A 22,164-nucleotide genomic window follows, 5' to 3' on the forward strand; every position below is an offset into this window, starting at 1 on the left:
GTGTGTGACTGTGCATAGAGTCAGTGAAACAATTAAATGGGTCATTGCAGATAGTCTGTGTAGCCATTTTGTTAGCTATTTAGCACTCTTATGACTTGGGGATATAAGCTGTTCAGTAGCCTGTTGGTGTCAGACTTGTTGCTTTGGTACCACTTGCCATGCGGAAGCAGAGAGAAAAGTCTATAGCTTGGGTGGCTGGAGTCTAACAATTTTATGGTCCTTCCTTTCACACCGCCTGATATAGAGGTCCTGGATGGCAGGGAGCTCGGCCCCAGTGATGTACTGGGTTGCCCGCGCCACCCTCTGTAGCGCCATGCGATCGAGGGTGGTGCATTTACCATACCAAGCAGTAATGTATCCAGTCAAGATGCTCTTAATGGTGCAGCTGTAGATTTGAGGGTCCATCCAAATCTTTTCAACCTGACGAAGGGGAAGAAGTGATGTTGCGCCTTCACAACTGTTTACATGTTTGTGGACACAGAGTGAACTTGAAACTCTCGACCTGCTCCACTGTAGCCCCGTCGATGGGGATAGAGGCGTGCTCACCCCCCGTTTCCTGTACTCCACGATCAGCTCCTTGGTCTTACTGACATTGAGGGAGAGGTATGAACCCAGTATGAACCACACTGCCAGGTCACTGACCTCCTCCCTGTAGGCTGTCTCATCGTCGCTGGTGATCAGGCCTACCACCGTCGTGTCGTCACCAAACTTGATGGTGTTGGAGTCGTGCTTGACCACGCTGTCATGGGTGAACAGGGAGTACAGGAGGGGACTAAGCACACACCCCTGTGGGACCCCCGTGTTGAGGGTCAGCGTGGTGGAGGTGATGTTGCCTACCCTCACCACCTGGGGTCGACCCGTCAGGAAGTCCAGGATCCAGTTGCAGAGGGAGGTGTTCAGTCCCAGGCTTCTAAGCCTGGTGACGAGCTTGGAGGGGACTATGGTGTTGAACGCTGAACTGTAGTCAATGAACAGCATTCTCACATAGGTATTGCTTTTATCTAGGTATTCCTAGATGTATCTTATCTAGGTAGTCCTCTTTTCTTATCTCTTATCCTTTCCCTGTGAACTTGTTTCTGAGGGGGAAAATGTGTGTGTGTGTGTGTGTGTGCATTGTGCCTGCGTGTGTCCCTATTTTACCTCCTTCAGAGGTGAAGGCTCTGGCATTTGTAAGAGGGCGAGGTAGAGAGACGGAGAGAGAGAAGTTTAGCGTTCTGAAGCATTTCCTGTGTGTCTCTTTGGTAACTGTGCCCAACTCTCAGGATGCAAAACATACACGCCTCAACAGCCCTATTACCTTCCTCCTACATTGAAAAACAACATCTCAAACCTGCCAGTGTGATTTCAATAAAAAGCTTTGCTCCTAAAGGTCACGAAACACACAGTCAAAAACATCATATTACACTGTTGATTTACACTGTAAGCTTGGCTTTTTTGGTTACTACATGATTCCATGTGTGTTATTTCATGGTTTTGATGTCTTCACTAGTATTCTACAATGTAGAAAATAGTACAAATAATGAAAAACCCTTGAATGAGTAGGTGTGTCCAAACTTTTGACTGGTACTGTAGATGATGAGTACCTTAGTCAGAAAATCCCAGGAGTGGTCAGTGCACGTCACCTGACCCATATGGTAAATGGAAAGAAGGAGAAAATCCTGTCGATATCATTGTTGTTTGAGGAAACTCTACCTGAATATGTGAGGCTTGGATATGTGAGGTATGCGTTGAGAGAATTTGTGTCCAAACTATTAGTGTGGAAATTGTGAAGGATATGGTCACGTGTCAAATGTTTAAAGACTGGAGAAATATAATATTGAAGAATCTGTGAATGGAAAATGTTGCGACTGTGGTGGGGATCATACTCCGGACTTCCTTGAGTGCCCTGTTAGGGTGAAGGAGGCCGAGGTGTCAAGGATCGGGGCTGCCAGCAGATCTCCTATGTGGAGGCGGTGAAGAGAGTCGAAGGGGCGAGAAGCAACAGTGTTGAAAATATGATGGTAGATGCATTGCAACCAGTTGATAGTGTTTTAAGTCAATCGGGTGATCTGGATACACTCATTGTGAAGAAGGTGGATGTTGTGGCATTTATAGATACAGTGATTAATTGTACAGCACAAGTGTCTAAGAAGTCAAAGAAGCTGGATATCATTATATCTGCAGCCGAGAAGTGTTTGGGGTTCCAAGACTTCACAGCAGAAGCACTACAAGGACTATTGTTGCTAGGAAGTGTCCCACCCTCACAGGAGGATTCTGAGGCTGTGTTAGGATCTGATTAGAATTAGGTTTTTACAGTAAAGCAGCTTGATTTTGTTTGGTTAACAGATTTTTTTGGGTAGTTAGTATGATATTTTATTTTTACCCAAATGTTTTTTCCTTTTTGGGGATCCTTATTATCCACCCGCAGTAGGTGGCTGAATGCACATTTAATTGTTGCAAACGCCATTATACCATAGAAGAAGAAGACCACGCCCACAAAATTGGGGAGAACAAACAGTATTTTCTATTTACACCCATTATAAAAGTGCCACCTTTGTTGTTGATTTTTTTATTCAGAAATAACAAAACATGCTGAAAAGCTGCCGTGTTGTTCAATGTACATGTAACCAGGTCAAAAATCCCGACCTATGGTTCGCAATGGTCCCGCGTAGGGAAATGGAACCTGTAAGAAGAGCCCTGTGACATCAGGCTATTCGTTGCGGAAGATTGGGAAATTGTGGGGACCTGGTGTCCAAGTAAACTACATGGAAAATATTTCAGCACGGGCAGGGTTGGGTAGATTACTTTCCAAATGTAATCTGTTACAGTTACTAGTTACCTGTCRAGTTACTAGTTACCTGTTGGATTACCCAAACTCAGTAACGTAATCTGATTACATTTCATTACTTTTAGATTACTTTCCCCTTAAGAGGCATTAGGAGAAGACAAGAATGTATGTTACCAATTGAACGACATCTATTGCAGGATAAATCTATGTTAAAGTTTACATAGCTGGCCATATATGGATGTTACATTTTACTTAATGGGTTGGTTAAGATGGCTTCTTCTAACCCATCACTTTCTACTACATATAATAATATGATTAAATTATATCTTTACATTAAAAACCAAAGTCTATCAGAATTCCAGTCATTCCAATAAATGTTATACCCCTTGATCTTCAAGAATAGGACTTGGAGATATGGAAGTATAGATTAGCATGACCCCAAAACTAAGCACTTATTAGCCAGCCCTATTCTGTTGTTTATGATTTTGTTGTCATGGAGGACTGATTGGGCTCTTTGATTCGAGTTGATTCGAGTTAAATGCTGCACTCATGGAATGGCATGCTTTGAGCACTACTGAAAAGTGCTATTTACATGTGAAAAATTAATGCCATATGCTGCAATTGCTATAGGCCTATTGTTTACCTTTTTGTTGGTGACACATTGATATCTTGATAATATGCAGCTGTTTAAAGGGCAAATCCACAGAGGAAACAATAACAAAACAGTCGCCCCGCCTCTGTTTTGGTAAAAAGCTGAGGGATGGGCCTGGAGAAATGTAACCACTCTCAGATTAATAGACAGAGCTATGGATGCAAGGACTGACCATCCATGATATCAAAATTATTGTTTCAACCATGTTATACAATCATTGAAAAATAACGAGCAATAAAAGCCCCACTTTTATTCAATAGGCTTGGATCCACACTGTTGCAAGAGCGCATTTTTCACTGGTTGTCCACTGGTTCCAAAAACAACGGTTGATAGGCAGTTAAAAAATGTCTTGAATTCAACCATTATTGGGTTACAAATACACATTTATATTTGTGAACAGGCATCCACAACAACCATAATCCGTGTGTTTCACATGAATTCGCTATGTAGATATCAATAATAAGTGATATCCGTATCGCCGTAGACTACGCCACTGCTGTCATTCTTACCTCCAAGCGTTTAAGCAAGTTTGATCATCTTTGGATGGCGACAGCAGTCGCACCATTGGAAGACCTCGTTTGGACTGTAGCCAACAAAAGTATATTCCTGCTCTTTTTCCGGGATCTATCAAACACATTTGGTGTGTCATCATAGTGGTATCTGACTTGTGGTCAGACTTGCTCAGGGGGAACACATTTTAATTTGCCCCTGTTTTCAATGCTGATTTGAATGTCATTGAGAAAACAGAGAAGTGTCAAAGATTTTTTTCGCAAACATCTTTTCTGAATTTAAAGGTTGTTTTTCAAAAGTATCTGTAATCTGATTACCGTACAATTTTTTTTTGCTGGTAATGTAACGGATTACAGTTACCGTTTTTGTAATCGCTTACATGTAACTGATTACATGTAATTTTTACTCCCCAACCCTGATCACGGGTTAGTATTGTCCGTTTGTAACTCCACTCACTACTTGTAGTTGAGTTGAGGGGGGCGCGGTGAGAGTTATATTATTTAAAATACTCTTCTAAGAAGTAGGGTTTTCGAAAGATGGACAGGGACTCCGCTGTCCTGAATGTAGGGGGAAGCTTGTTCCACCATTGGGGTGCCAGGACAGAGAAGAGCTTTGACTGGGCTGAGCGGAAACTGCCCTAAGGTAGGGGTGGGGGGGCCAAGAGACCAGAGGTGGCGGAACGGAGTGCTCGGGTTGGTATATAGGGTTTGAGAAAATCAAATCAAATTATATTGGTCACTTACACATGTTTAGCAGATGTTATTGTTGGTGTAGCGAAATGCTCTCAGACGCCATGAGCAGAGTGCATGCCGAGCGAGCTGCGCGTAGGGAACGCATAGGGAGTGCTTCTAGTTCCAACAGTGCAGTAATGTCTAAGTAATCTAACAATTTCACAACAACTACCTAATACACACACATCTAAGTTAAAGGATGGAATAAGAATATATGCATATAAATATATGGATGAGCATATCCAGAAGGTAAAGAGGGGCAGTTCCCTTGTTGCTCTGTAGGCAAGCACCAGGGTCTCGAAGAAAATGCGAGCTTTCGACTGGAAGCCAGTGGAGTGTGCGGATGAGCGGGGTTACGTGGGAGAATTTAGGATGGTTGAGCACCAGGCGGCCTGCGGCATTCTGGATAAATTGCAAGGGTATGATGGCACAAGCGGGCTTCCAGCCATTCATTGTCATGATTTTTTTTTTTTATATAAACATGTTCAGCATCTCCGGGCTTCCACGCATACATGCTGCTGACGCGTGCCTTTGGAACATAGGTAAATCCATTTAATATAGCCTACACCATCCCAATTAAAATATTTAGTTGTGATAGTGTGAGCGTTGCGTTATTCGAATCCGGTATCAGGATAAATAAAAAGCAAGGTCTGCTAACTTTCTTTAATTATGTTTAATTACCGCAAGCAATGAATGTCAAATGCAATTTTCGTATATACAGGTTCGCTGTATCACCGCGCAGGGTTGAACAGGGAACTGGCAGGAAGTACGTAAACAGCTGTTCTTATACCGTGATGACGTAGTTTCAACGCGTCTGTTGGCCTATCACAGTAGAGGCTGAGCGCGGTTTAGACTTTACTCAGCCTGTCCCCTTCTCTCAGATGTCCGCATCTGGTCGTTGCGTAGATTAGATCCGTCTTGTGTCTGTCGATTCTACACTGAAACAGTTCCTAATATGGTATTGTCCAGTGCCCTACTCTCCCTGGTTGGCTTAGAGATATGCACCCCTCCCCTCTCCAGATTGACCACAGTTTTTATGGCCTGTCACTCAATGTTGGTCAGTCTTTACACACCTACACACACACACACATCTGTATTGTTTGTGTGTGTGTGTAACAAAACAATATTCATCTTCAAACAATATGCTAGCGGGCTATAGTGCATAAACATAAATCCTAACAATAGGCCTATAAGCCTGGGAATGTCTTAGGAATCAAAACATAAGTACTGCATCATGCGACTCAATATTGATGATATGGAGAAAAAATATCTAAAGAGTCATGCGCTCTGATACTTTCTTGCTCTTGAGGCGGAGAGAAACAGAATTGCATTGCTGCTCTTGTGGCAAGCAAGTTAGGGGAGATCCAATCAATGGAAGATGGAATTCAAATGAAAGAATTAAAAGTTAAATGAGAAAGAAAGGCTCCAATGACCAAACGCCAACAGGTAGGCTACAATTTAGGCTATAATCTGAATGGAGTTGTTTTATGTGTAGGCTAACTGTAGGACGGTGAGAAATAACGTTATGGCTAGCTTCCATTAGCCTAGTTAGGTAGCTTCCCTCGGTTTGATGCTGTCAAGACAGGTGCTATGTAATCAGATGGGATGATAAATAACTATCAAGAAGTTAGTCTAGCACGAGATAACAATGGTTGCGGTCTCTCCCTCTGTGCCTGCTCCTGTGCACTGAGCCTCCCGTGCCTTATTCACACACACACACACACAAACACACACACACACACACAACCCACACACACACACACACCACACACACCACACACGCACACACACACACCACACGGCCTCCGCTCCCTTGTAGCCAACAGCTGCTCGCACTGTGCCTCTCTCTCTCTCCCTTTCTCGGATCGAAACCGGTTGTCCTTTAGGTCCTTTCGGAACGGGTTTTAACATTCCATTTATGCATATTGGGTCTGGGGATATACTGTGTCAATTTGGGAACGGCAGCTCTAACTCCAATCACAATTTTGTCCTCATCACAGGTCCGGTGTGGCTTTGGTTTTGGCTGAAAAAAAGAAGGGATACCGATCTGTCGTTTTTTACTTCATAGGGGTTGAGTGTTGGGTTCTTGAGGAGGGGAGCGACTCTGGTTATCTTGAAGTCAGAGGGGATGCATCCAGTGGTCAGAGATGAGTTGATGAGGTGAGGAATTGGAGAAGGTCTCCAGAGATGGTCTGGAGAAGGGATGAGGGGAAGGGGTCAGGTGGGCAGGATGTCGGGCGGCCAAACATCACTAGTCGCAGGATTTCATCTGGAGAGAGAGGGGAGAAAGAGGTCAAGACGTAGGGTAGTAGTTGTCTGTGAGTAAGACTAGTGGACTCAATAGGCTTTTCTTAAATGTAGTTTTGTAATTAACTAAAACAAGCAGACAACAAGAAAATTGCATTTGAAAAAGGTCAGGTTTTTGCTGTGAGCAAATAGGGTAACCAAGGTAACCACGGGTTGTTTTCCACACAGGCGGGCACGGCCGCAACGTTCTATTTAATACCGACTGGGACTATAGGAAAACCCTTTTTGGTTTCAGGTAGAACCATTTTGGGTTCCATGTAGGATCCTTTCCATAGAGGGTTCTACATGGAACCCAAAAGGGTTCTACGTGGAACCAAAAAGGGTTCTCCTGTGGGGACAGCCAAAGAACCCTTTTGTAACAATTTTTTCAGAGTGTAGTTACCGTTACTAAGCTGTGTGTGTGTGCTTGTTTGTTTGTTCTCAGGCCACAGTGTCACAGGCCGTCTGGTTTGACACTGTGAGGCACCTGAGGTCGACACCGATGGCCTCCAGGTCACCATGGAGACGGCTGATGACATCACTTGGCAATGATCGTGTCCGGGAAACAATCCAGGCAAAGTCGACGGAACAGACCAAATAAATCAATTCACATTCCAATACTTTATTGAGAATCAATGGATTCAACTACAGCAGTCAATTCCAAAATCATATTCCGTTAGAAATTGATAAGGAAGTCTGTACAGGAGTAGACCAGAGAGAAACTACTGTAGTCTGTAGAGAGAACCAAGTATGGATCACCTGGTTAACCTAGACACACACAGAGAGACAGGTGAGGTAGGGGCTAGGGTTGGGGGCTTCAGGGTTGGTTTGGGGCTAGGGGCTAGGTGTGGTTGGGACCGAGACCGGGACCACATCTCACCTTTGAAGAAGATCTGGTTATGAGTGTTCATGTTTATGGTTTGACTGACTTCATACAGTCTGTGATGTGTGAGTGTATGTGTTCTATCGCAGAGTAGTGAGTATGTGGCCTGCTGGCACTTCTCTCTCTCAAATACAGCAGGCAGCTTCTCTGCCTCATACCACCTGCCCAGGTATTAACACACACCATCTAGAAGTTATTTCAAGTTACTATGACTTTTTTACTTTGTGTGTGTGTGTGTGATAAATTACCACTGACTGTGTGTGTGTGTTAAATTCCATCTCAATTACCACTGTGTGCATGCGTGCGTCTGCAGTTACCTTGGTGACATTGAAGTCCTGTTGAATTGGGGGCGTGGGGCATCTTCCCAGGTGAACGGTCTGAGCATGTGCAACCGATGCGGTAACCAGGACAACACACAGTACCTAGCCACATAAACACATGATCAGACACAAAACACACAGCAATCTCACACATAATGTCAGTGGTAATTGAGATGGAATTGAGACTACTGTGTAATTAATACATTATATACACTCTCACATACACATACATAAAGACACACAGTACCTGCAAAGGATGCATATTTTCTCAGTCAGCAGCCACTCAGCTCTCTTGGAGAAACGAGATGTTAACATGATCACACAGCGCTCTGCCAAATGTCCATGATCAACATATCTCCAATATCTCATCTGACACATCAGCCTGGTGTAGCAGACAATTGTATTATATTAATTTATGTGACAATAAAACATATTATATGCACATATATTACATACACATTCATATATATATATATGGATATTTCAAAATATAAAGAAGATTTGGCAAATGTTTCTATATATTGTTTAAGATAATTTACTGTACAGGCATATCACATTCCCAGAGTGGGATCTCTGGTAGTTTTAAAGTTATGGCCCATTTTATACTCCGAGAAATCCCACAATTGGCCCAGCGTTGGCCGGGGTAGGCCGTCATTGTAAATATGAATTTATTCTTAACTGGCTTGCCTAGTTAAATAAAGGTTAAATAAAAAAATTATGAAAAATAGCTCTCCTTTTACTTCATAACACATCCTTCAAATCACCAGCAGAGGGCGACCATTTTTAAAACATTTCCACATTCCTTCTGTTGGTAACGCTTGCAAATTGGTCATAACTCTAAAAGTAGCAGAGATCCCATCTGTAGGTGGTACAAAGCAAAAATTGTTGTCACGTGAAGCTTTACCATTTGCTCTGTAATATGAATAGTATATTGATTTCAATACAAATTTTCTTGCATTTATTTATTAATATAACAAAATAGAAACATGAATGTTGGCTAATGTTTCAATATATTGTTGATTATAAAATAGCCTACTCTATAGATCTAGAGTGGGATCTCTGCTACTTTTAGAGTTATGACCAATTTTTGCTTTGTACCACCTACAGATGAAACATTATGGAGATTTAAAGGAGTAAGGTCAAAATGTCACAAATATTCAAACTTCAATTAATTATTTCTCAATAATGCTTTAAAATATACATGTCAAATATATGTCAACAATCCTTCCTCCAAAGGACCCATCTATGTAATACATTTCGTGAAAATCCCCAAAATCATGGTTTTCTTATGTTCTAGTTTCGTGAGGAATCGCCCTTATGCATTACATTTAAATCTGGTTCAAGGCAATGGCCACATAAAGGCCTACATGGTTTAAAACCTGTTTCTCTTCTGAACGAATAAGCTGAAAATGCTGCTCTCCTATTCATACTCCCTCCTAGTTCAGGACCTGCGAGCTGTTCAGTAAGAGGTGTGTGTGTGTGTATATATGTGTGAATTGAGTTATTGCACATGTGCACTTCACAGATAAGGCGTTCCTAACGAACTGTATGTTGTGTTCATTGATTAATCAGCTCTTTGGACACGACAGGCTCTATTCTATCTTGGGTTAGTTATACAAATCTTTGACTGAAGTCTGTATGGACATGATACACAGGAAGCCTATGCGTTTTTAATATGTTAACACAACAACAATCCGACATGGGTTACACCATATCATGTGAAAATTTTGGCAGTGTTGAGAACAATACTGCACGCTGAGCGTAGAAGCCAGTCTGAAAACTTTAGAAATATTTAATAACTTCTAAGTCGTAAAAGAGTGTAAAGTGCTTGGCCAAAATGTAATACTACTGGACTGGTGACTGCTGAGGTGGGTGATCAGTCTAGTGAGTCGACAATAATGAAACTGAGCACTGATTGGCTAGATGTTGAGTTGCTTGTGCCCAGGGCAGTGGCCCACGGTCGTTTGGTGAGAGAGACAGATGAGTAGAGTTGAGTAGGTACATGGAACTGGAATAATTAGCTAGTTAAAATAATTTTATTTAATCAACAAAGACTTGAATCGGCCAATAATATATTACATCACTGTTAGCTAATTGATGGAAACATATTCATTAGATAGCTTGGTTAGGTAGCTAACAGTTTTAGATAGCTCAGGATCGCAAACTGGTTAATGTTTACTAAAGTTAGCTTTAGTAAACAAACTGAAATTGAACACATTTTCCTAGCTAAAACATCAGTTGTTCGCTTTCAGGCTGTAGAAAAGGACAGCTAGCTAGCTACTTAGCTTAGCCTTTGGAGGCTTGTCCTTTGTTAGCTACTGTGACGACATCAAGGCGATGTTTATACTATGACTTCATAAACGCCCGCTGTACTTATTTGGCATTATTTTTTAAGCTCAGAAATTATGTAGCATTCCAAGTATATAGCTATTAACTTTCCTTTATCTCCAGACTTGATTTTATTGCAAATTATACCACTTTATTTTATCAGTAGAGCTGACTAAACAACACTGTCTGAATCCTAGAAATAGTGTGAAGTGTTCTGATTCTCTTTCAAGGGGGACAGAGATTTCCAGTGGCTTTGAGGGAGAATGCTGCGCAGGACCGTCTCCTTTCCTATTGAGGTAATATCTAGAAGTCTGTAGCTAGAATATGTTCATATTCTGCCAACAAATGTTTTTTTTCAATGTCCTTTTTTATTGCTTTGGCAACATTGGGTTATTTCAGTTTAATGTCAATAAAGCTCACCTGAATACTGTACTAGTATCCTGCTATTGTTTTGCTTTATAGTAATTTGCTAGCTCTTTGAGAGTTGTGTATGTAGACTGAAAGTCTTTCCTAATGAAGTTGTGGTTCTAATGTAGGCGAGACAGCTGCAGCAGCTGGGTCTACTGGGCTGTCGCTCCCACGGTGTGACATCATGCTCGGTGCTCGACCTCCCGGCTCTCCTCAACGCTCACCATGGGCAACGGCAATGGGAGGATGAACGGTGGTGCTGGTACCAGGGGCATGCCGAGGAAGGCCAATGGGAGGATGAGGGAGAACTAGAGGTCACGCCCTCTTCTACTGGTGAGAGTCGACTGGTCGTGCAATCTGCCATTCTCTCTATGGCTCTTGATGTTGCAAACATGCAGCTAGTTGTCAGATTTATTGACACATCAGTGACGTATTGGTAACTCTTGGTCCTTTCTCTCCTCTTTCCTGTCCCCTGTGTAGGTAGCACCAGGGGACCCAGGTGGAGTGATATGTATACCAGCTCAGACCAGCTAAGGTGAACACACACACAGTTATGGCTGTAGTAGTCTACATCTATCTGCTCATATCTGTGTGTCCACACTTACATTTAGCTTGTTCTGTGTCTGTGTGTGTTTAGGTCAGTGGAAGATGATGGCAATGATTATGAAGGTGAGTCTATCTGTTATGGCTGCTCTTTACATCCAATTCAAATCACATGGTGTGTGTATTAGGGGAGTTTTTAGCATTTGTGTCTGTAATAATGTTTTGTGTGTGTGTGTTTCAGAGAAGAAGCAAAATGATGAGTTTGTCYGGCTGTACGTGTCAGAGGAGGAGAGGATCCTCAACTCTGCAGACCTGTGAGTGCCCCAGACAACTCCCATTGCCTGCCGTAGTGCTGTTGTGATAGCAGAGTGATAGCAGAGTTGGTGTATTTACTACTTTCTAACGTGTGTTGTAGGAGTGCAGAGGAGAGGAGTGACGTTCTAGCAGAGTTGGTGTATTCCCGAAGCAGACTAAAGCAATTGAACTCAGAGCTGCAGAGAACAGTGGAGTTAGCCGATGACAACAACACACTGCTACGCACTGAGAACGCTTCACTGCGCAACCAAGTTAAAGGGTAACAGTAGCAACCATGCATACACACTGCACTGCACAACCTGGTCAAATGTAACCATCAATCAAAATGTTCATCATTATTTGTGTGTGTTTGTCAGGATGAAGCGGTCGATCCATGATGCAGAGCAGCTGATGGATGAGCTGGAGGAGATCCGGAGCTTATCAGCTGAGAAGGACGGCACTACTGGCAACCTGGAGTCCTACATCAAACAACTGGTGGGTTACCATGAAGTGGTGTAGAGCAATAGTAACTAAGAAACCATATATACGGTTAGGAAGTGCCTAGGAAAGATATAGAGCGTTGATAAACTGAAGTTGTTTTCATCCCTTGTTCCGGCAGGAGAAAGAGAAGGAGAGTTTGGAAGACCAGATCGAGACCTTTGGCAGTGAGGTATGATGACCTCTAAGCCTTGACCTTTGACCCTGTTAGAAGAGACAAACTGAACGTTTCACTGGCCAGCCAATATGGATGCATAATAATAATTTGTTGTCCTCAAAACATCACTGAACTGTTCTGTTCTATCTCTGTCTCTCTCTGTGTATCTCTCGCTCTCTTTCTCTCTTTCTCTCCCTCTCTCATCCTTAGATGTCCCGTATTATACCAGATAGAGCCACTGACAAGAAGAAGATCGCTGACCTCAGCAATGCTCTACAGGCCTTACAGGTAGCACACATACATGCTCGGATATCATCTGATACCACCAGATCACAGGAGGGTGATTGATATCCTTCCACCAGATCACAGGGGGGTGATTGATATCCTTCCACCAGATCACAGGGGGGTGATTGATATCCTTTCCACCAGATCACAGGGGGATGATTGATATCCTTCCACCAGATCACAGGGGGGTGATTGATATCCTTCCACCAGATCACAGGGGGGTGATTGATACACAGGAGGGTGATTGATATCCTTCCACCAATCACAGGGGGGTGATTGATGTCCTTCCACCAGATCACAGGGAGGTGATTGAGTTCTTCCACAGATCACAGGGGGTGATTGATATCCTTCCACCAGATCACCAGGGGGGTGATTGATATCCTTTCCACCAGATCACAGGGGGTGATTGATATCCTTCCACCAGATCACAGGGGGGTGATTGAATCCTAGGAGGGTGATTGATATCCTTCCACCAGATCACAGGGGGGTGATTGATATCCTTCCACCAGATCACAGGGGGTTGATTGATATCCCTTCCACCAGATCACGGGGGGGGGGGGGGGTGATTGTGCTCCTTCCACCAGATCACAGGGGGTGATTGTGTTCCTGGGAGGCCACACGCTTTTGTTCCAGCCCAACTATTAAATGTGTGTGTGTGTGTGTGTGCGTGTGCGTGTGTGTGTGAAACAGTTACGGCTAGAGGAGAGCAGACTCACCCTGGATCAGAGGTATGAGGTCATACATAAGGTATGTGAACTACATATTGAAAATGTTTACATTTCAAATATGCCCTAAATTCCCAATAAATGTAACAGATGTTCTTTAGACATGCCACATGGCTTGCCAGTTTAAATTAGGTCCATTGCAGTCTATTAGCTGGCTGGCTAGTGCCCAACATCTCTTTGTGTGTCTCCCCTACAGAAGGACTTTGTTATTAAGCAGCTGGAGCAGTCCCTCACAGAGTACTCCTCCATCGCACAGGTACAACACACACACACACACATTTTACATATGCCTGATGTAGACCTCACACATCTAACTGATACACACTGTGGGCTTTATGTTGTGTGTTTCTCTGTTCTCAGGATCTGAAGGAGAAGATGAAGGATTTGGAGAGCCAAGTGGCAGAGGCCCTAGTGTAACACACAGACACTCAATCATAACATCCCTCACACATCACTCTAATTTTGGCACGTTCTTTGTAATACCCTCTCTTTTTTGTAATACCCTTTCTCTCTTTCCCCCTGTCTTTCCCTCTCTCTGTCTTTAGTAATGGAGGAGAGGGGCGTTACATGGCGTTAGATGGGACTCTGTCAGCAGCCACTCAGCGCTCCATCTCTCTAGCGGAGGAAATGGGTCTACTGCCACGTATGATGGTGGGTCGCATACACACAACATATGACCGATCACTCTTTCCACATCTTCCCCTAAAGTGCAGAAGTGCTTGTCTGTAGTGTTGTCTTCACGGTTTGGTGATCAGGTAGTACTACAGGACAGTGAGCTTAGGGTTGGGTAGGACTTAGCTGGGAGGCAGGCTGCCTTCACACACACTGGGCAGATGCTCTGTTGCGAAATATATGTGTTCACTTCCTATCCCAGGATGAGTCCTCTGATGAGGAGGTGCAGGAGCAAAGAGATGAGAGGGTAGAGAAAGAGGAGAAGCAGAGGGTGGAGGAGAGGAAAGAAAGAGAGGAGAATGAGAAGAAAGAGGAGGAGGTCAAGGAGGAGAAACAGCTGTTACAGGAGAAGAGAGGTGTGTGGTCAGATCTGGTGGGAGGTGTCCAGGCAGCAGGAGGTTTCACCCTGGGTTTCCTGGCTCCTCTGGGTGTGCTGGTCTCCATGGTCCCTGGCTGCTACGACCACTGTACTGGACTCAGCTGCACCGATATCCTCTGGTCTACTGCCAGATACCTCATACAGCCATACTGCAATGTGCACCACATAGGCCTTCCTCCTCTGTAACACATACATATATATGCATGCATACCTACCTACATACTACCTACACGCACACATTCACAAAAACACACACACACTAATCCTGATCTTCAACCCTCCCAGGCTGCAATGCTGTTAACTAAATAAAACTGAATACTGCATCATACATTGACAACTGGTTGTATTTTAATAAAGGGAAACAGTAGAGTTGATTTTACAATGTTTATTTTTTAGCTTTATGAAGATTAGTGTCACGGTTCTCTAAAGTAGAACCCAGAAGCAGACCAGGACAAGGAGAGTAAGACGAAGGTGAGTATTTATTTACAAGTTTAAATGTAGTGATAGAAAAATCCAAGTAGCGGAGCGGGCAGCGGAGGTGAGTTGATGGAATTGAGTAAGCAGATCCAAGGAAGTAACTGAAGTCACCGACGACCAGGTAGGGATGGGATGAGTGTTCCGGGTGAATGACTGTAGACAGAAAAAACGGAGGTAAGTTCAAGGCAAGCAAGACGTACAAAACAACAAAACAAACTATCAAACTGGAGGCTGATACGCTGGCACAACATACTGTTCATGGCTAACGATCCGGCAGGGAATGGATGTCAGGTCAGCGCTTATGAAGTGGAGGGGTGATGATCAGGACCAGGTGTGCAGATAGCTGCTGGGATACAGGTGCGGGTACTCAGAGATCCTCCAACTAGCTACGTCGCCCGGCAACCAGACAGGGTGCGTTCCAGGACACCGGAAAAAAAACACTCCAGGACAGCGCACAGGCAAAAACAGACTCAGGAAGCGGGATTCGTGACAATTAGCTAAATTACATTTTAAAGATTGGACTCAATGTTGTTCATGTTTTTGTATTTTTTTGTTATTTCTCTACATTGTTTTATTTATTTTTTATTTAACCTTTATTTATATTTAACTAGGCAAGTCACGTTTAAGAACAAATTCTTACTTAAAATGATTGCCTAGCAAAAGGCTTCTGCGTGGATGGGGGCTGGGATTAAAAATATAGGACAAACACACATCACGACAAAAGAGACAACACTACATAAAGAGAGACATAAGACGACAACATAGCATGGCAGCGACACAACATGGTAGCAGCACAAAACGGTACAAAGGGCAAGAAAGTAGAGATTGTTTTGTACAGTACTAAATAAATGCACTGTCACGTTCCTGTTTGAATTGTAAATATGATTTCTATTCAATAAAGAGACATTAAGCAGTTTGTCTTTCCACTTCATATAAACGTTTTAATGTATATTTTCAAACAACGCGAGATTTGAGCAGTGGACTTGAGTCGTGGTCTGACGTCATCCGAAAATGGCTACTTCGTCAAAGGGATTATAAAATACGGTATTTTCATTTTACACATTTACATCCGTCTATATGCTTTATTTCTACATTTCAAATGTTTTAATGTTATATTTGTCCATGTGGTTACCCTCCTGAATGCCCCGTCATTTTAAAATTGACTAACTTCGCTAGTTTACCGCGCTCCTCGTCGCATTTCGAAATAAGAGCGCTTTGTTATTAACAGTAATTTATCCGCGAAATCAACATTTAAGAGAGATTAAATGGTTTCAAGCTTCATAAACGTTTATCTTAATGTACAATTATAATTATAGCATCAGAATGATTCACAATTAAATTGATATATCAGTAATGGTTCAACAGAACGTAGCTGATTTTCGCGGTTAGCTGTAGGGCAGTTAGCCATGGAACTGAGGAACTTTTATTTTCATAATGTTGGCTTAACTGTTCGATGAGATGAGTGTTGCGGTTGTAATTGTGTATTCATTTCAATCACTTATTTTTTATCCCAACAGAACACCCGATACACACTTTCAACCAAACAATAACATTATTATAAAGGGTGAGTACATGTGTATTTATGTAAATATGTTGTGTATCTTGCGGAGGGAGAGAGAAGTAAAGAACTAGAATGGTAGATGGATAAGCTATTATTATTTTGGGAGAWAAAATATTGACTGTTTAAACAATAATGTTTTGGTAAAAAGATGAGGGCTGGACCTGGAGAAATGTAACCACTCTCAAAATCATAGGAATATGGATGCAAGGACTGACCATCCAAGATATCAACATAGTTTTAATCATGTTTTTAGGTTTTACAGTGTTTATTTATATTTACAATGTTTACAAACATTGGAGTTAAACAAGCTTATATTTTGGGTCCTGATGAAGTGTGACAGTTGAACTAAGCTCATTAGGCATTTCTAAGTTATATTCTTCAAGAATCCATGAGGATATATAATTAATTTATACGTCCAGAAATGGATGTAGATTTCCCCTTTAAATACTGTCAGTCTGAGGTTGGCCCTGTCCTAGCCTTTCTAAAATATAAACAGCAACAACCTTGCAAGCACACGATCTCCTCTGACATAAAGACCTTTTAGTAAAGGTATTGCACTGTTAGTTAAAAAACAATCCGATTGAAATTAATTCCCCTCCCTGCAGTTTGACCCCAGCGTGAACCCGGAAGCAGTAATGTCACAGCTGGCCCACAGCGAGCACCTGTTGGAGCAGCTGCGTTGGCAGCGGGAAAGCAACGTTCTGTGTGACATCACGGTCGTCGTGGGCGACACGCTGTTCCGAGCGCACCGTAATGTCCTGGCGGCGTTCAGCGGGTTCTTCTCCGCACTGCCTGACAGAGGTCACCTGGTCACAACCCTTAACCCGGAGTTTGTCAGTGGGCAGGCCCTGAACACCCTGCTGAAATACATATATTCTGGAGAACTACACACTGACAGGTAGGTACATCCCTACACTGATGTGTACGAAGCTAATTTAGCAATAGGTGTGGCAATACTATTCATCAAATCAAAAGGTGTGTAAGCGCCCCTACTACTCCCTTTGTATAATACGACTACACCACCATCATACCATCACAATAACTATGTATCACAGGAGGCTGCTGAGGGCAGGAATGGAGTGAATGGAATGGTATCAAACACATGGAAAGCATGTGTTTGATGAGTCCGATTACCATTCCTTTTATTCCATTCCAGCCATTACTATGAGCCCGTCCTCCCAAATTAAGGTGCCACCAAACTCCTGTGCTATGTAGGATACAATATTGTTGTTGATCTGTTGTTTATCTGTTTTTGTTATTGATCTTTTGTTTATTTGTGGTTGCCATGATAACAGTGAGGGGTCAGAGGCCGTGCTGGGAGCGGCGGTGTTCCTGGGGATGAGGGAGGCGGAGCGTCACCTGATAGACAAGTCTGACAGCCAACGGGAGATGAGGATAGAGTCAGCCTCACCTACCACCTCCCCCCATTGCTTACCGTCACCCCACAGCCCAGAGGCGTTCAAGCCCTTGTCCTGCGTTTCTGGAGGGGGCTCGGTAGAGAGGGAGGAGGAGAGGGAAGGAGAGAAGGGGGAGGAAGAAGAGTGGGGAGATCCAGAATACACCCCTTCCTCCCCAAGCCCCCCAACATCCCCCCGAAGAGGAGCGAGGAAAAGAAAGGGAAGAAAGCCCAAAGCCACACCTCGCAACCAGACCTCACCTGGAAACCAAACCTTGCCTAGCAACCCAACATCACCTAGCCATGACGACACCCAAGATGACGCAACAGTCCCCCAGCCTCAGAGGGGCAGGGGGAGAGGGAGAGGAAGGGGAAGGGGGAGAGGAAGGGGGAGGGGAGGAGGAATGAGGAGGGATCTGTCTTTGAAGGAGTCAGACCTTCAGATCGTTGAGGAGAATGAGACAGACCTCAGCCCTTCATCATTGAAACCTGTCAAGAGGCAAAGGAGGAGCAGTGGAGAGAGGAGAGGAGTGAAGAGAGGGAGAGGCAGAGGAAGAGGGAAACTGGAGAACAGATCGAGCGATGGAGAGGGGGATGAGGGGAAGGCTGGGTTGAAGAACCAACAGGTGAAAGAGAAGCCAGTGTGTGCTGAGTGTAACAAAGAGTTCTCTGAGATCAGTAGTCTGAGGAGACACATGAGGATCCATAAAGGAGTGAAACCTTTCCAGTGTCTCTTCTGTTCCCGAGCCTTCACACAGGGAAACCAGCTCAAGACTCACCTCCGCATACACACAGGTAAGAGACACACACACACACATAGCTAGCAGACACACGGGTAAGACACACACACACACACTCCTCCGCATACACATACAGGTGTGAGACAACCTAACTGTCTCTCTGCCTTTCTAGGAGAGAAGCCGTTTGCATGTTCTCAGTGTGACAAGGGTTTTGCCCAGAAGTGTCAGTTGGTGGCTCACTGTCGAATGTACCATGGAGAAGAGAAACCTTACACCTGTGAACAATGTGGGCTGCAGTTCGCTACCTCATCTAACTACAAGATACACTGCAGGTAGGACTGTGTGTGTCTGAGTGTGCGTGCATGTGCGTGTGTGGAGAGAAGACCTATTTGTGTGTATCTATCTACCTGTGTGTGTGTCCATGTGTGTGTCCATATAGGAAGCACAGTGGAGAGAAGCCGTATGTGTGTGAACAGTGTGGGAAGGGTTTTGCCCAGGCCAGCACTCTGACCTATCACATGAGGATCCACACAGGAGAGAAACCTTACCAATGTGACGATTGTGGGATGGCCTTCTCCGTCTCTTCCTCTCTCATCACACACAAACGCAAACACACAGGTAACAAGCAAAGAGAAACATTACCAGGTAAATGTGTCTTGATGGTGTGTGTGTGAGCATGTGTCCCTGTATTCTTTGACGTGTGTGTCCGCGTTTCTGTGTGTTTTCCAGGTGAAGCTCCACACGAGTGTCTGGTGTGTCAGAAGGCCTTCATTACCAAACGAGAACTCAACAAACACTCCCATATCCACAACGGTGAGTCTACCGAACACACACACGTGAGAACCAACCACTTTGACTACTTAAATCTATCCAAGGGAAAAGATGACAAGCACCAAGTGTCCAGATGTCAAACAAATCACTGTCTGTTAGTTGTGTAGATCTACTGTGTTCTAGAAGGGCACCTGTCCTGGAGTGGAGAGTAAACACAAGATGGAGAGAGTCACTTGGAAGAGGAGAGAGAGAGATGTAGGTAAAGAATAGAGGATGGAGAAGAAGGGACCATATAGAAGTATAGCGGGAAGAAGGTAGAAGATGGAAGTGATGGATAGACTGATAAAGGAGTTGATATGGAGATTATAGATGTGGCTGAGTTTTTCCTGACCATGTGACTTGACCAGGAAAGACTCCTGGCCCTAGTTGTAGAGAATGGGGAAAGATTTGTGTGCTGTGCGTGTGTGTAGGTGGAGACCCAGCTGTTAAGCAGCGTGTGACATGTGAGCTGTGCGGAAACACCTACGCTGGCCTGAGCAGCCTGAAGAAACACCAAGAGAGACAACACTTAGGTGAGATGTGTGTGTGTGTGTGTGTGTGTGTGTGTGTGTGTGTGTGTCAACTTATCCTTTTGGCCATCTATGTTAACCTGTGTGTGTGTTCTGCAGTTCCAATGGCGGTTCCAGAATGGGCTCTCCTCCACAACATTCCTATCGACCACCAGGGGCTAATCTCCCGCGATGCGCCCAGCCCCATGCACGAGGAGCCAGACAACCCTGACCTCGAGGAGCCAGACAACCATGACCCCGAGGAGCCAGGCAACCCTGACCCCGAGGAGCCAGACAACCCTGACCCCGAGGAACCAGACAACCATGACCCCGAGGAACCAGACAACCCTGACCTCGAGGAGCCAGACAACCCTGACCCCGAGGAGCCAGACAACCCTGACCTCGAGGAGCCAGACAACCATGACCCCGAGGAGCCAGGCAACCCTGACCCCGAGGAGCCAGACAACCCTGACCCCGAGGAACCAGACAACCATGACCCCGAGGAACCAGACAACCCTGACCTCGAGGAGCCAGACAACCCTGACCCCGAGGAGCCAGACAACCCTGACCTCGAGGAGCCAGACAACCCTGACCCCGAGGAGCCAGACAACCCTGACCTCGAGGAGCCAGACAACCCTGACCCCGAGGAGCCAGACAACCCTGACCTCGAGGAGCCAGACAACCCTGAACCAACATCCCCTAACTTGAGCCCAAACCCTCTCAGTGTTCTAGTGGAACAGCTGCGTACATCTTCCTCCAACTTCTCTTCCCCACTCTCCCACTGTGATCCAGCCTACCCTGTCGAAGACATGGAGCAGATCATCATCATTAGAACTTTGGACAATGACCCCTGCCCTGACCCCTGACTCAACCACCTCTGACCCCCTCACCCAGATCCTAACATTACTCTCTCAGGCTTGGAGTGGATCCACCCTTTTTGAATGGATCAACGGGACCTACAGGATCCAATATGAATCAGCTGTAGTGTCAGATATAGAATTGTGAATAGTGTGGATGTTGACAAATCATATATGTAATCACATTTACATTTTAGTAATGTAGCAGATGCTCTTATCCAGAGTGACTTACAGTAGTGAGTGCATACATTTTTGTAATTCACTCCATCTTTTCATGAAATGAACTCATTCAGATCTAAACATTTATTTTATTGTATGTGTTAAATGTTTATTACTAGAGGTAATCACTGAGGACCTACCCACAGAACAGCCAGGTTCACCATCTCCTGACTTTGCACTTCTCTACACATCCTGAATCGTCCTCTGTTTAATGTTCTGGTTTTAATCCCACGTCTCAGTAACATGGGGCTTAATGTCTTATGGAATCTAGAGGTAGTATTGAGATGGATGGATATTTATGAAAAGTCAAGGTTTTTAATTCTTTATTGGGAGGAATACATTGTGCTTTCTCATCCTTTCCACAAAAGTACATTATCATTATACAGTGCCTTCAGAAAGTATTCACACACCTTGATTTTTCCCCAAAAAATTGGTGTTATAAAGTGGGATTAAAATGGATTTAATTGTAATTTTGTGTCAATGATCTACACAACATACTCAGTAATGTCAAATTGGAAGGAACATTCTAAGATGAGTAAAAAAATATATATGTGAAAAATACAACACTTACAGTTGAAGTCGGAAGTTTACATACACATAGGTTGGAGTCATTTTTCAACCGCTCCACACATTTCTTGTTAACAAACTATAGTTTTGGCAAGTCGGTTAGGACATCTACTTTGTGCATGACACAAGTAATTTTTCCCAACAATTGTTTACAGACATTATAATTCACTGCATCACTTATAATTTACTGCATCACAATTCCACTGGGTCAGAAGTTTACATACACGAAGTTGACTGTGCCTTTAAACAGCTTGGAAAATTCCAGAAAATTATGTTATGGTTTTTGATAGGCTAATTAACATAATTTGAGTCAATTGGAGGTGTACCTGGGGATGTATTTCGATGCCTACCTTCAAACTCAGTGCCTCTTTGCTTGACATCATGGAAAAAATCTAAAGAAATCAGCCAAGACCTCATAAAAACATTTGTAGACCTCTACAAGTCTGGTTCATCCTTGGGAGCAATTTCCAAACGCCTGAAGGTACCACGTTCATCTGTACAAACAATAGTATAAACACCATGGGACCACGCAGCCGTCATACCGCTCAGGAAGGAGATGCGTTCTGTCTCCTAGAGATGAACGTACTTTG

The 22,164-nt window shown here is 43.9% G+C and overlaps 3 protein-coding genes and 1 long non-coding RNA gene across 6 annotated transcripts; 2 read left to right on the top strand and 2 right to left on the bottom strand.

The window, feature by feature from the left end:
- Positions 1–5,949: 5,949 nt before the first annotated feature.
- On the top strand, positions 5,950–14,803 carry LOC111972638 (protein KASH5-like). Of its 3 annotated transcripts, XM_070446638.1 has the most exons (16): positions 5,950–6,106; positions 6,661–6,820; positions 7,392–10,143; positions 10,708–10,773; positions 11,014–11,218; positions 11,366–11,420; positions 11,523–11,554; positions 11,670–11,742; positions 11,844–12,002; positions 12,100–12,217; positions 12,342–12,392; positions 12,588–12,665; positions 13,353–13,409; positions 13,584–13,643; positions 13,748–13,800; positions 13,933–14,803. In XM_070446638.1, exons 4-16 carry the CDS (start codon positions 10,741–10,743, stop codon positions 14,114–14,116), a joined length of 1,158 nt encoding a protein of 385 aa, XP_070302739.1. In that variant the 5' UTR covers positions 5,950–6,106; positions 6,661–6,820; positions 7,392–10,143; positions 10,708–10,740; the 3' UTR covers positions 14,117–14,803. The 3 variants fall into 3 exon arrangements, with proteins under 3 accessions (XP_070302739.1, XP_023855422.1, XP_070302738.1); XM_023999654.3 differs by having other exon boundaries at positions 7,392–10,773; XM_070446637.1 differs by having other exon boundaries at positions 6,729–6,820; positions 7,392–10,773.
- apodb (apolipoprotein Db) lies at positions 7,388–8,528 on the bottom strand. Its single transcript, XM_070446801.1, has 5 exons — positions 8,397–8,528; positions 8,149–8,251; positions 7,827–8,003; positions 7,624–7,705; positions 7,388–7,532 (listed from the first exon to the last, which is right to left on the bottom strand). The coding sequence occupies exons 1-5, from the start codon at positions 8,409–8,411 to the stop codon at positions 7,388–7,390; spliced, it is 522 nt and encodes a 173-aa protein (XP_070302902.1). The 5' UTR covers positions 8,412–8,528.
- Positions 14,804–14,871: 68 nt separating the features above from the next.
- Positions 14,872–21,466, top strand: mynn (myoneurin). Its single transcript, XM_024000273.2, has 10 exons — positions 14,872–14,909; positions 15,193–15,959; positions 16,433–16,479; positions 17,082–17,374; positions 17,772–18,667; positions 18,785–18,944; positions 19,052–19,230; positions 19,342–19,425; positions 19,854–19,955; positions 20,052–21,466. The coding sequence occupies exons 4-10, from the start codon at positions 17,112–17,114 to the stop codon at positions 20,795–20,797; spliced, it is 2,430 nt and encodes an 809-aa protein (XP_023856041.1). The 5' UTR covers positions 14,872–14,909; positions 15,193–15,959; positions 16,433–16,479; positions 17,082–17,111; the 3' UTR covers positions 20,798–21,466.
- Positions 14,900–15,251, bottom strand: LOC139028682 (uncharacterized). Its single transcript, XR_011480913.1, has 2 exons — positions 15,169–15,251; positions 14,900–15,068 (listed from the first exon to the last, which is right to left on the bottom strand). It is a non-coding gene; the product is annotated as an uncharacterized lncRNA (long non-coding RNA).
- Positions 21,467–22,164: the final 698 nt, after the last annotated feature.

The sequence above is a fragment of the Salvelinus sp. IW2-2015 genome, linkage group LG14 (genome assembly GCF_002910315.2).
Source record: "Salvelinus sp. IW2-2015 linkage group LG14, ASM291031v2, whole genome shotgun sequence".
In the NCBI taxonomy this organism is placed as follows: domain Eukaryota; kingdom Metazoa; phylum Chordata; class Actinopteri; order Salmoniformes; family Salmonidae; genus Salvelinus; species Salvelinus sp. IW2-2015.

Bases quoted from the DNA above. Each gene is read 5' to 3' on its own strand.
- mynn (XM_024000273.2), top strand. From the start codon at position 17,112: ATGTCACAGCTGGCCCACAGCGAGCACCTGTTGGAGCAGCTGCGTTGG. The intron at 17,375-17,771 runs GTAGGTACATCC...CCATGATAACAG, and splicing joins GGAGAACTACACACTGACAG to TGAGGGGTCAGAGGCCGTGC. The intron at 18,668-18,784 runs GTAAGAGACACA...CTGCCTTTCTAG, and splicing joins TCACCTCCGCATACACACAG to GAGAGAAGCCGTTTGCATGT.
- apodb (XM_070446801.1), bottom strand. The intron at 8,004-8,148 runs AGGTAACTGCAG...ATGGTGTGTGTT, and splicing joins ACAGGACTTCAATGTCACCA to AATACCTGGGCAGGTGGTAT. The intron at 7,533-7,623 runs ACGGAATATGAT...TTTGGTCTGTTC, and splicing joins GACTTCCTTATCAATTTCTA to CGTCGACTTTGCCTGGATTG.